Source organism: Mastigoproctus giganteus, chromosome 1, assembly GCF_048544385.1.
Source record: "Mastigoproctus giganteus isolate SK-2022 chromosome 1, ASM4854438v1, whole genome shotgun sequence".
In the NCBI taxonomy this organism is placed as follows: Eukaryota; Metazoa; Arthropoda; class Arachnida; order Uropygi; family Thelyphonidae; genus Mastigoproctus; species Mastigoproctus giganteus.
The window spans coordinates 213,363,350-213,377,248 of NC_143575.1; the positions used below are offsets into that span (position 1 = coordinate 213,363,350).

At 35.9% G+C, this 13,899-nt stretch overlaps 1 protein-coding gene across 1 annotated transcript in view; it reads left to right on the top strand.

Moving 5' to 3' along the window:
• Positions 1-5,335, top strand: part of LOC150091507 (neuferricin) — a 141,215-nt gene extending 135,880 nt beyond the window's left edge. Inside the window, exon 4 of the mRNA XM_090384263.1 lies at positions 5,059-5,335. Within this exon, the coding sequence (XP_090240389.1) occupies positions 5,059-5,266 (208 nt within the window). The 3' untranslated portion in view covers positions 5,267-5,335. The remainder of the gene's footprint in view (positions 1-5,058) is intronic.
• Positions 5,336-13,899: the final 8,564 nt, after the last annotated feature.

Consider the following 13,899-nt stretch of genomic DNA (forward strand, 5'->3'; position numbering starts at 1 on the left):
TATACCGAGTAATTTTGAGGGCATCACTTGACTCAGGAGAAATTCCCTTTTATTAGAGAAGCTCCAATAATTTCAATGCATCAAGGACATTCTAAAAGTAAAGTAGGCAACTATTGGCCAGTCAGCATGATTTCAGTGATGTGGAAAATCATGGAGGAACTGATCAAGCATGCAATCATTTAGGTATAGAAATAGAATTTTATGAAAGAAACACAACATGGTTTTGTAAAGGGAAAAGTTGCAAAGAGCAGGGACAAGTCATTTTTCATGTATGTGAATACAAAAAAGAGAAGAACAAATCAGATCAGACTTTTTTGTGGATGTGGGAAACAGATTACATACATTTAGCTCATGAGTGACCCTTGTCAAAATAGTTAACCAGGTTACTGTCAAAATAGCTAATCAGGTTGGTTAGCTATTTTGACAGAGTCACTTATGAGCTAGATGTAGGTAATATTATCGACTTTGTTTACTTGGATTTTCAGCAAAGCATTTGACCTCTGTCCCATATGAGAAGTTACTCTATAAGTTTATAACATGCTGTAAGAACAGGAAAAATCCTTAGATGGACAGAGAAGATCACCCCTTAAATCCATGCTGTGATTTCCATATAACTGCATTCTGTAGGGTGATCCTGCAATACCTCTGAGCAGTATCATTTTGTAATTTACAGATATGCTAAATGCGTTTCATATTTCAATGCTGTTTCAAGACAGAGGGTTGTGATTAATGGTTACTCTTCAGATTGGCTAACATAAAAGTGGGGCTTCTGAAAGATCAGTACTATGATACTGTTTTTGATTTTTATAAATGACATCAATGAAGAAGGGATAGAGGGTGTGATGTCGATTTGCAGATGTTGAAATCAGCAGAGTAGATAAGGATCAGCACCAAGCAGAGTTCGTTCAGGATGACTTAGACTTTAGGGATGGTTAGAAAAGTGGTAGTTAGCTATTTTTTTTATTGTAGCAAAATGGTCTTACACTTGATGATGTTGAGCTAAAAACAATAAAGGAAAAAAAGGGATTTGGGAATTATGATATAGTAAGATGTGAAGTTCTCTGAGCAGTATAGACAAGTTGGCTGGAAGGCCAATGGTTTTCCATCAAAGATTTTTCAAACATTTGTTTGTTGTGATAGGAATGTCATAATCACACTGTATATAAGGCAGTTTTAAGACCACATTCAGAATGCTGTATTCAAGTATGAAAACCACACCTAAAAAAGACATTGAGCTTCAAAGATGGGCAGCTTGCCTGGTGAGATCAGTAAAAGAGCATCCGTGAGACAAAATACTGAATATATAGGATCAGTAGCTTGGTAACTAGCCACCTTAGAGGAGACTTTATTAAGGTGTATAAAGCTCTGAAAGGAGAAAGTAAAATGAATGATCATGAAATTTTTACTGTTATAAATGATTCTAGAACTAGGGGTCGTAAATTCAAATTACAGGGAAGAAACTTACTTGATGGCAGGTACTTTTCTTGTTTAGCCAGCAAGTTAAATTATTTGAATAAGTTGCCTCAGTGAGTGATTGAATCTGCCAGTTGGACATTGAGTCAAATAGTTTTTTTATTTATTTATTTTTAATTAAAGGTGGGGTTTTTTTTTTTTTTTTTGCTGGTCCTTCAAAAGCTTCCTTGCACAATATGGCTAATACAATACCATTGTATAAGATGGTTAGACTGTATCTTGAGTACCGCATAAAAGTCTGGAAGCCTCATTTTTGAAAGGATGCAGATCTGTTGGAATGGGTGCAGGGAAGAGCAACGAGATTAGTGAGGGGGAACAAAAGGATACTCTTATCAAGAAAGACTTCAGTTTTGTAAATTGCACTGCTTGGAAACTAGGCACCTGATTGAAATGTTTAAGGATTTGAATAAACTAAATGCTGATTGAATCTTTATCCTTCCTCTGGCAACATTCATAAGGGGGGAATAATATAATTTGAAAAAGGATGGATAATAATGTGCAAACATTTGCTTTCAGCCAGTGAGAAACTGATCACTGGACAACAGGGGCTCACATTTGGTGAGTATGGGCTTGGCACATTCTTGGTGATTTTCTCTCTCTCTCTCTCTCTCTCTCTCTCTCTCTCTCTCTCTCTCTCTCTCTCTCTCTCTCTCTCTCTCTCTCTCAGGGTAACTCAGGAATTTTGTTTTGGCTGGTGCAGCATAAGCCTCAGGCTTCATTGCACCATGTGGCTAAGTAATAATAATAACTTCCATCTCGTGTCATAGAAGTGGGTAGTTTGAATAAATTTAGAGAATTAGATAAATTATTAGAGATGGAAAAATGGGTGGTTAGAGGTTTTATTTTATTGATCTGTTTTCATTTTTTTTGCTGATTTATATAAGCTTGCTTCATTACATCAGTTGCCTCTACTAATACTACTCACATTTTATTCTGTTAATTAGGTCAGATTTTTATAAAGTAAAGTCAGACCGCTATAGAACGAAATCGATAATTCCCTTGAAAAAATTCGTTAAAAATAAATGACCTTTTCAACAATGAAAAATACTGAAATTCAATATTCAGAAATATAGTAAAAGATGGAAAATAAATCAGAAAATAAGTGGGGATGAATAAATTTTCTAACATTTTTAAATAATTAATTTATTAATATATACATATTAAGAAATGACTACTTACATGATGCGCACAATGTATTAGTACACTTTTAAGAATTGTGTCGTAAAATATTTGGTTATTTTTTGTTATACACTGAATTCTACTGTACACCGTTCATAAATATGTTCGCATTTGTTTAAACACTCAAATATATTTTCTGTTACATTTTCTTCCCACTGAAGGCCTCGAAGTTTCAAATGCTGCCATTATTATTAGTTTGAAAATTTTAATATTGCCCTCATTTTCATCCAACTCATCGTCACTAGTTCTTTAAATACACTCCAAAACATTGGAGTCACTTGGATATTCAACTATTATGACATCATTATCAACTCAAAAAATTCGTCAAGAACAATTTCACCACTGATCAAACCTCGTTTGGAACTCTTCCAAGATTGCTCAATGTCTTGTAGTAGTTCATCCCTCTCATTGATGTTAATTAGAGTTTTAGCAAAACCTTCTTTTGCAAAACAATTCTTGATCGTTGTTTCCGTCACATCTTTGACTCCACACTTTAGCCAACTCCGATCGGTTTCTGTTTTCAGTATAATTTTCTTCAGTATGCACCTTCCATAGTGAATTTTCAAATCCTTGGCCCATTGGCTGCAGTTTAGACCAGGCATTTGGGGGGAAGAAAACAAGCTTCACACTTGTAAGTTTCGAAATTTCCGAGTGAAGGTGGGCAGGGCAGTTGTCGACAATCAACGCAATTTTTCTGTTTTCTTTAGTCATCTTTCTATTTAAATTTAAAATTCACCCTCAAATTTCATTTGTCATCCAGGATTTTTTTTGTTGTAGTCCGACTCTAACGACTTTACTCCTTTGAAACATCGGGGTTGTTTACTTTTGCCTATTACCAAAAGCTTCAGTTTTTCATTACCAGCCATATTTGCACCTATATGGATGGTAATGAAATTCTCTGCTTACTATTTTTACCACCTAAACATTTATAACCTTTAAAAGTCAGTGTCTTGTTTGGCAAACATTTAAAAAATAGACATTTCAGAAACGTTGAATATATCTTTTGGCTCGTAGTCCTCCATAATTTTTTTTAAACTGTTTCTTTCCAAAGGATACAGTCTTCTTCGTTTGCAACTCCACTTTCATCAGAAATAACTTTCTCGAGTAAGCCGTGCCGCTCTTTAAATTTATCCAGTCAACCAGAAATGGCTTGGAATGTTTTATGACCAAGAAAATGTGTGTTCTCCATAGCCTTTTCTTTTATTAATGGCCCTGATATCGGCACGTTTTGGTCTCGAATCAACTTTATACACTTAAAACTGCTTCATCTACATCTCCACAAAAGCATAATTTTGCTCGCTTCTGACTGGGTCCCATTTCCTCAAACAGTTTGAAAATCGAAACACGGTTTTTCAGAATGATGGTAGGACTGGTAGGAATACTGCTGCACTACTGGTAGGAATACCAAATTTTAAAGCAATTTCTTTGTTTTTTAATGCTCCCATCTACACTATTAAGCACTTCCACTTTTTCACACTACACTCAAGGATTTCCTCTTAGACAATGTAAGGTCACTTGCACAGCAGCTAAAACAAAACCAATTTTGGGTCCACTTTTACCTACCATGTAAACAGAGACGTGAAATTTAGTGAAAGTGTGGATGACTCATTTCTTCGAAACAACAGATGAATTTTCGGGATAAAGGAAAATCCCACTCTCCTAATTCTCTAATAGGATGCTTACGGTAAAAAACAGGTTGACCAGAGCCCATGTCAGTGTTGGGAATATGCCTTTGCCAATGGCTGTGGACACAGTGTGTCTAGGGTCTAATGGCACCAGGGATTTTCCCCATCTCCACGAACACATAAATGACGAGCGAGACTTCTCGGTGCAATAGTGTATAGGTTGTATATAGGTTTTAGTTCTTCTTTTAAGCCATTGCTGACCCACTGCTGGGCAAAGGCCTCTCCCAAAACTTTCCATCTTTTTCTATGGTTGGCCATAGAAACAATTTAGTGGTGCCAGGGTTTTACTGGCACCACTAAATTGTAGAATGTTTTAGCTCTTAAAAGCTAAAGGAATTAATTCTTAATCCATGCTTTCTGCAGCCTCAGCTTTATTGCCTAAAGACTAGAGGTGCAAACAATGCATACCCAGGTGTCTCGAAATCAGTTCATTATATGGAAATTTTCTTCCTTATACGGAAACTATTTTCAATGTAATGATCAAAGGGAAATCAAAAACGTTCGCTACATAGAAACATAGAAAAACTTGCTGTATAGAATTTAGTTAAAGAGAGGTCTGACTGTATATTGTATATCAGCATGTGTTAGTACATGTGATTAAATATCACTTTGTTCCAATCAAATTAGAATTAAAATTAGCATTCTACCTAACTTTTAACTTGTGGTGATGGCTTATTTTAATTGCTTTTGTTAATATTAGTTCTTTCTTATGTATATATAGTGGAGGTATAGACAGAGACTGGGTGGGAGTACCAAGAAAACTTTACAAGCCAGGACAATCAGAGAAATGTGTTTGTGTTAGAGATAGTGGCCCAGCTTCTGATAATCCACGATCTACAAGTAACAGAGGAGATCTAGATCATCCCAACTTGAAGGAATTTCCAAACTGTTTGCCAACAGCAGAGTCTTGTGTCATAGAAGTGAAATAGCTTTTTCCATGTGTGTGGTATGCATGGTTGTGTGCTTATATACATTTTGTAGATAATCATGTTTGTAGATAATCATGCTACAGATGATAGTAAGTTAACTTAAAAGATTATGAAATGTCTAATTTACATCATTACTTGTCATAGTTATATCTTGACCATTGATTATTAAGGTTTGATTCAGATTGCTAATACTTTTAATATTTTGATTATTAGAAGTCTTAATTTAGTGGTTGTTAAGTCAACTTGCACAAAAAATGATTATCATTTAAAATTCTGAATTTTCTTAATCTCATTCATTCAGACTGTTGAGTTGCTAAAAAAAAAAGTCTCTTTAAGTTGCATATTTAAGAAAGTAAGTTAGATTTAGGAACACATTATATAATAGAATCTATATTTAATATTATTATAGTGTCAAATCTGGGAATTTTATTTGATTTGAGCTTAAACTGTTTGAGGTATTAAATTTTGACATCTACATATGGATGTACCATCCCCCCCCCAAAAAATAAATAAGAGTTATTAGCACATTATTACAATGCTGAGTTGGCTTATTTTAATTACTTTTGTTAATATTAGTTCTTTCTTATGTATATATGAGTTTCTGTTTTCAGGAAGGCTGTATACTTTGGGGGGGGGGGATGAGTGAGTGAGTGACTGACTGACTGCCTGTAGAGAAATTGCAGGAGGGAAGTTTCAAGTGATTTGGACATTACGAAAAGAATATAATGGAAGATTGTGAAGAAAAGATATAGAGAATGTGATGTTGCAGGAATGTTTCTTACTGGAAGGAGTGGACTTGAGGGGGGGGGTTGTTCGCTGCTACCTCCAGAGCTGGAAAGGGGGCTCTAAGGTGATGATTATTTTTAAGATAATTGTATCTTTGTAGCAAACTGGACTATACCCTTTTTATTTGGAAGGAATTGTGAAACACTCACGTAGTATATGTATGTAGGGAGACTTTAATAAACTAATATCTTAAGTTTTGAAATTTTAATAGTGTAAGGAGAACATGAATATATGTATTTTCCAAAATTATTTTTATAATATTATAATATATACAGTGAAATGTAATTATAGATGAAGTGAACTTGATTTAGTGTTTTCACTAATTAATTAATACATGTCTGAGACTGTATTTATCAGTTGTGTGTATGCAGTCTCAGATGGCCACATCATGTGTGCACTCTTATGAGATGTATGGTGTATCACATGTATTCTTCTATATTATTATAAGATATGCGGTTGGGTTATTTATTTATTTATTTTTTTTTTTCCTCATTGGGTGTAAAACACCCAATGATTATTTTTCTCAATATAATCATTGGGTGTTTCTCTGTAAACAAATTAGCCATTTCATTTTATAATACTAAATTCAAAATACTTGAGAAATATGTATTATATACAGTATTTATTCCTGGTACTCACAAAACATGCAATTTTCCCACCCATTTAAAAATGTAAAAATTGATAATTCATCATGAATGTTAGCAGTCTAACAGCACACCGTTTTATATTATATTCAGAATTATGCTTCCATAATCCTCCTTTAATTCATATTTATTAAGTTAGCAATATAATCCAGTAAAGAGATTTTATTTTTAATGTGCTAAGAAGTGTATGATAAGTTTATTCTGCATAAATCCAGAAGGAAAATAAGAATTAGGGTTAATATCTTTGTAACTGCCTAAATTTTTAAATGATTCAAATGAATCTTATATTTTAATAGCAACTTTACTAATAATTTTAAATTAATATTTTATATAATTTCAAGCTGATTTTAATTTATGCACATTAATTGCCTGCCTTTTTTATGAATCTGAAGCCAGAGAGACTTGTATAGAAAAGAAGAAATCATAATGCAATATAATTAAACACTAAGTCCAGACAAACAACTGAAACAAAAACACAATTAAGGAACAGTGATTCGCTGCACAGAAATACAATCACAGTTCCACTAAGATATAAGTGCACCAACTGAAGAGATCAGCCTATTATACACTGTACTAATTACAGATTTTTTTGTATTCTTTAGAGATTAAGGTCTGTAAGATCAGTATCAGATCCTATTTTATCAAATTAATGATGGGTTGGAACAGGGCAAAAAGTCTATTTACTGGCACTAATGAGGATCTTTCTTAATATGGTATTTCTTGCCAGAATATGCCAATTAATTTTTCCATAAAAATTAATGAAAGACCAAGAGAAAGAGCTGAAGAAGACAGTACCAGATATTAGAGACAATAAAATCTAATAAAAGCTTTAAAAGGCATAAGCATACAGGTATCTCGTATCTCAGTGATTATTAACCTTTTCACAAGTACATATGTAGATCTACATTTTTCATAGGTGGGCTCCTGGGGGTACATACACAGGTTAATGACTTTTTTTTTTTTTTTTTTTTTAAAGGTAATTTCAACTACATTTTCATGTAATGTATCTGCTCACATGTGAATTGGCTTAAATTTGTCCAGTACATGCTGCCAACTCTTATCTGTTATGCAACTAATAGTAAACACAATTTAAATAGATGGCAGCACAAAAATAGCTTTGAAAATTGGAGGAAATCACAGCTGTTGGTCATTATTGTCTAATTTTGGTTAACAAAGCTGAAAGAAATTCTCTGGAATTCAGCTCTAGAAACCGATTAAATCAAACAACTTAAGTGATACATAAATAGATGTATGGGATATTATTCTAAAAAAGTATCGACTAGCTTATTTTTGCTCAGCAATCGCAGTTCTGCATGTAAGATAAGATCAGAATGTTTGTCTTTGGACTCTTCCGCAAAGCCTTAAAAGGTTGTTGTTACAAAGACACTGCAAAAATAAAGTTAATTATTTTTTGGCAACATTCAATGAATTTTAAGACAAAAATTCCTGGTAGATAATACAGTGGTAAACGGGCTTCCCTACAGTTTCCAGTAAGGATTCATCCTTATAGAGGATAATGAATCCATCAATGGTGCCCAACATAGTTGGTGCTCCATCGGTGGCGCCTCCGTAGCCAGGTGGGAAGGAGCAGCAGTGCGTAGCACACGCTTCTTGATTAGCCCGGGGTTCGAGCCCGTCACCACCAAATACGGAGAATGCGGAAAGGTCAGGGAATGACCACCGCATATCCCGGAGCAATATGGCCTTAGTTGCTAACGTTCCTAAAAACCAAAACAACAAAGCTCCATCGGTAATTGCAGAGGCAAACTGATTTCCATTGCATATGTTTTAATGTTTAATAGATCTTACCTTTTCATAGGTTGTACTTTCAATAGCTCTTTTATAGTGAAGTTGCTAATTACCATTTTCACCATGATTGCCACCTGTGCAGTGTCCAATATATCTGCTGGCTCATCGAATTGCAGTGAGAACCTGTTGCACAGTTCCAAGTCACACTTCAGTTGAGTTTGCACCATCAGTTGTATTCTCCTTGTAACCGTTACCAAATAACTGCAAGCCTTGTATTGTCTACATCTCACAATTGTTAGAAAACCCTTCATAAAAGGCAACCAGCACTAGTTGGGATTGTTTCCCTCAGCGATCACCCTCTTGAAAGTTTTTCTTCTTTGTGATTAAATGAGTAATTTTAAGGGAAGCAATAACTGTGTAGAGGTACAGTGAAAATCTACTGATGGCATTAGAGTTTTGATTTCAGTTCCTTTATTTTCTTCTTTCTTAACTCACATTTAAGTGAATAGTTAGCATTAAAGGATCTGTGATTAGTCTGGGAATAACACTCAAAATTATGTTTCTTTGGCACTGCAACAATACTACTGTACAATAAGCAAACGCATTTACCTTTGATGTGGATGTAACAATTTACTCAATATTGAAATTATAAGTCTGTTGTGTCTTATTTCGTCCACTCACTTTGGACAAAGTAACAACAATTAGTGCAGTGAATAACTCCAAGTACAAACCACAAAACATTGTGAGAACACAGTGACAGTGCATGGAATGTGGGCTGTACTTTCAGTTTGGAAGTACAGCTCACATTCCATGCATTGTCATTATAATTTCACAATGCTTATTAGTGGTGGCCCGGAAGCATGTTCACTTGTGAACATATGTGAATTATGGCATGACTTCATTCTTCTCTTGAAACTATTGGGGGAGGGGGGGGACAAGACCTCCTGTTGTTTATGCTACAATTTACTTGTACCCTCCCTCACTCGTAGTGCAGATCACATGATACCAGCACCCGGCCAGGCAGTGCACTAATACTTTGACTTATGTTAGTTTATAATATACCTTCCCTATTCATACTATAGCCTTCATTATTCATTATAAACTCTTTCTAAGAAAACATGGGCACTGCATAGGGACTGCTGCTATAAGTGTAGCTCTACTAAAATTAGGTCAGTCACTCTCTGAGTTCACACATGTAACATTTTGTGTATGATAGGAAGTTCATTTTTAAAGAGCATCCATGGACTTCCCTACAATTTGCAGTTTTAACATTATATTTGCATCCCCTTTGTTTACAGTCGTCTTACCTGCTGTTCTCAGTTTTTCTAGGGTTTTAAATTCTGTTCTCGCATAGTGCACAGTACTTTTGACAAGCTACAAAGCTTACCACTTGCTTAATCTAGGATTGTTTTTGTGCAATTTATTAAAAATCATCTAATAAACATGCTTCGTTGCCCTTTTTAAAGGCTCTCCTCTTTCGTAGATGTGGAAGTTGAACACTTGATGTCTTCGTATCTATTTCAGAAATAATTGATATACTTTTGTGAAGTGCAAAAATGTCTTGTCCATGTTCATACTTTGGCAAAGTGACTTTCCATGTGTATAACTACTTAACATAAACAGTCAATGTTTAACTATTTCAAATATTACGAAAATGTGATGTTAGCTGAGGGACTTTCTTGTGATTACACACTTCTGTACATGGCAGTGATACCAATGAATGAGGTGCTTATTCTGAGAAGTGGGAAAGGTAAAGGCAACTCCCATTTGTTTACATTAGGAATAAACTAAAAAGAAAGGTACTATAGAAAATATATACAATTACATTGTAGGTCATATACATAATTATACGAAGCCTTCAGTGCAGAACTAAAAATAAAACTTTGCAGTATTGGTGACCTGGAAGGGGGGGGGGTGGATATATCAATGTAAGGATGCTGAAACAACTTATGGAGGGATAAGGAAAGAGGCTGTCTGGCTAGAAGATTCTGTTAGGACACATTCCACTTTTTTTTTAATGCCAACTCACTATGCATGTGTCAAAAATAATTCCACACCACACCCAGAATTTTGTAATCAGTTGACACCCTGCCCATTTTTTCCTTATCTTTAAGCTGGTGGTAAAGTGCGCTGTTATGCTGCTTCCTTTGTTTTGGACAATATACACAAGAGTGAGAGATCTGCACAAGCTTAACCATGGCTATCTGAAATTGATTGCTTCAGTTATTAGCTTTCAAAGAGAAATATGAATTAAGGCAAAGAAGAGAAGGACTGAAAGCATACTACCTTTTTATAGTTACAGCAGACACTTTTTTAATAAGCAAAGAATTGTTTGACTGTAACAGAAGAATTCTGTTGAGAAGGAATTCTTGTATAAAGACAGACTGTCACATATACCATAGAATTTTTCTAGAAGGAAAGGAAAAGAAGCATTGGTGGGCAAACTGCATAAATGCTGAAGATAAGTCATTTGAACCAGGTTGAGTTGGCCTTTGCAGTTAATAGCTTCAGGGTGCAAGAAAGGTAATTTCAAGTAGAATAGTAATAGTTGAGACTTTTTTTCATAGTGAGTATTGGAGAAAGTAGGAGACAAATTTGAGGTAAAAATAGGCAGGCAGGCAGACCTTTAGAGAAGGTTAAATAATGAGGAGGAAATGCATAGGTCACCAGTCTTTCAAATGTTTTGGTTTACAGGCACGAAAAAGAGATTAATCCATGCCATAACGGTAGGAAGATATGCTCAGTTAAACATCAAGATTGATGGCTTTAAGATATAAATAAACACTAACCAGCTTTATGAAGTTGGCAGTATATAGCCTGACAACATTAGAGGGGGTGAAATTATTAATGACCATTTTTAAATCTGAACCATTAAAGGAATATTCTGATAAGACTTCCATACTGGGGACATTTGTCATTTAAGATGCACTTTATCATAAAATGCCACCTGGGTCAAGGCCCATAAACAAATAAGGCATAAATAAAAATTAATTTACAGATAAAGTTTAATAACAGGAGTAAGAAGTTGCCATGGGGCAGGGAGATATGCTGTGCTAACAAATACACCAAGGTTCCAAGGCTGTGGAGGTGGGCTTCTACTGTCTAGACTATTTCTCATTCTGAAAACTTTATCAATATATCTACAAAAAGCCTGATAGTACTACCAGTTTGAAAATAGGACAATGTAGTTAGATTTGTACAAGGTAGTAGTAGTCTTGCTCTCAAGTAGTTCTCTCAAAATGATGTAAAACACATTGAAGTGCAACATAGGGCTTGGTCTCAGGCTCTCCATAGGAACAAATTCCAGATGCGACCAGGCCCAACTGAATCAACCTGTGCTTCAAGCCATATCCCATCAAGAGGAAACAAGCATACAATCTGGACCGCAATCAGGAGTTTAGCACAGTCAACAAGGTTAACACAAGGCAAAAAGTAAGTCTCCCTTCCTTTCTCAAAGTTCTCTCATTCTGTTTGCCATACAGCTTTCAACTCATCATTGAAGTACCTCCATTCATTGCAAACTTGTCTGGACCATACATACTCCTGTTCATCTGAGTTGAAATTGTTAATGATAATCATAGTTACAACTGTGATAATTGTATCGTACCTTTACACACAAAGATTAATAATCAGTGGTAACTATGATTAACAATTTCACCTTGCTCATCATTCTCAATAGAATTATCAGAGGGAAAGAAACAAGACTGTAAATTCCACGTGGACTGGCTCTAATCGATAGTCTACCCTCTTCCATCAAGGACTGAGTTACTTGGTCTAACCTCAACTTTTCAGTGATAATTTTGTATGGTAGGTACCATGGGTCTGTATTTCCTTGATGGTTGGCAAAATTCTCCCAAAGATTAGTGAGGATAATACACTCATTAGGAAGAGATGGTTCACCAAATCTACCTATGTGCTTTCATTGTGTCAAGAGATCAGGCAGAGGGGAAAACCAGGCCTGAAAGACAAAAGCTTTTTATAGGAAGGAAGTCTAGACTGAAAGGATTCAGATATTCTACTTTCTTAAGAGACACAAAAGTTGCATGGAATTCGGTGTGGAGATTACAGTTATGGTCATTGGAAACTTTGTTTTAACCTAAAAACATTTCTTATAAGAAAAGGCATCACTAAGTTAATTCTGCTAGCATTTGGAAATTGTAGATATTTGTAACCTTAGAAACAGCAGTTACAACAGAAGCCAACCATTTCGGAAAGAGAACAGAAACAAGAGCAAAAGGACAAGAAGCGAGAATATTAGCATTACCATTAATAGAGGCATATGATGCAAGAAAGCAAGCTTATACGGCATCAGCCAAAAAAGAAAAACCTTCCCATTTCACCCATCCATTCACTCCAAATGTTTGGTTAGTGTTCTGCCTTGAATTTATTTAAGCTGTCAATTTTCACAACAACAGCTGGAAGTTTGTTCCAGCAATCAACCACCTGCTGGCTAAAGGCAAATTTCCATACATCTATTCTACAACTGTCTGTTATATACAGGGTGATTCACTACCAGTGCGACAAACTTGCAGGAGGTGTAGGGGGCATAAAGACGAGTCGGAATCACATAGCATTGCAGGGTCCGAAATGCCTTCGTCATGCAGTAGAGGGCGTTGAATGGGAGGTCGCATGAACAGCGATCCCGCTGGAAGTCAGCATTTGCGAACCGATTCCCGAGGCAGTAGGATGGACGAGTATTCAAACGTTGAACTGGCCAACGTGCACCTCGCGTATGGAGCTGCGGACTGTAACGGGCGCACCACTCTGCGCTTGTACCAGGAACGTTTCTGCACAGGCGTGCTCCTCGTCATACAATTTTCACATGTGTGCACAGAAGGTTACGTGAGACTGGTTGTTTCACAAGAGGTACCATGAATCGAGAGCGAACGACAAGGACGCCAGACAATGAGGAGAATGTCCTATGTCTTACAGAACTCAATCAGAGTAAGAGTACTCGAGCGATAGGCCAACGATTGGGTATTTCCCAATCCACTGTATGGGGGATACTGTCAACAAACCAAATGAGTTCATACCATCTGCAACGCGTCCAATCATTGGAGCCTGCGGATTATCCACTCCGGAGGACTTTTGCTACTTGGTTTCTTCAACAGAAACGGTTCGCAAATGCTGACTTCCAGCGGGATCGCTGTTCACGTGACCTCTCGTTCAACGTCCTCTACCGCATGACGAAGGCATTTCGTACCCTGCAATGCTATGTGATTCCGATTCGTCTTTGTGTCCCCTACACCTCCTGCAAGTTTGTCGCACTGGTAGTAAATCAACCTGTATATAAAACAAGAAATATATAAATAATTTTATATATGTGCCACAGGATAATGTTAGCAAGTTTGAGAACTGCTGGAATATTCAGGAATTTTGGAGAAAGTTTTTTTTACAGCTAAATGATTCATTATTACTCTAAATTTTTAAAATAGACTGTAAAGAGATAGAAAG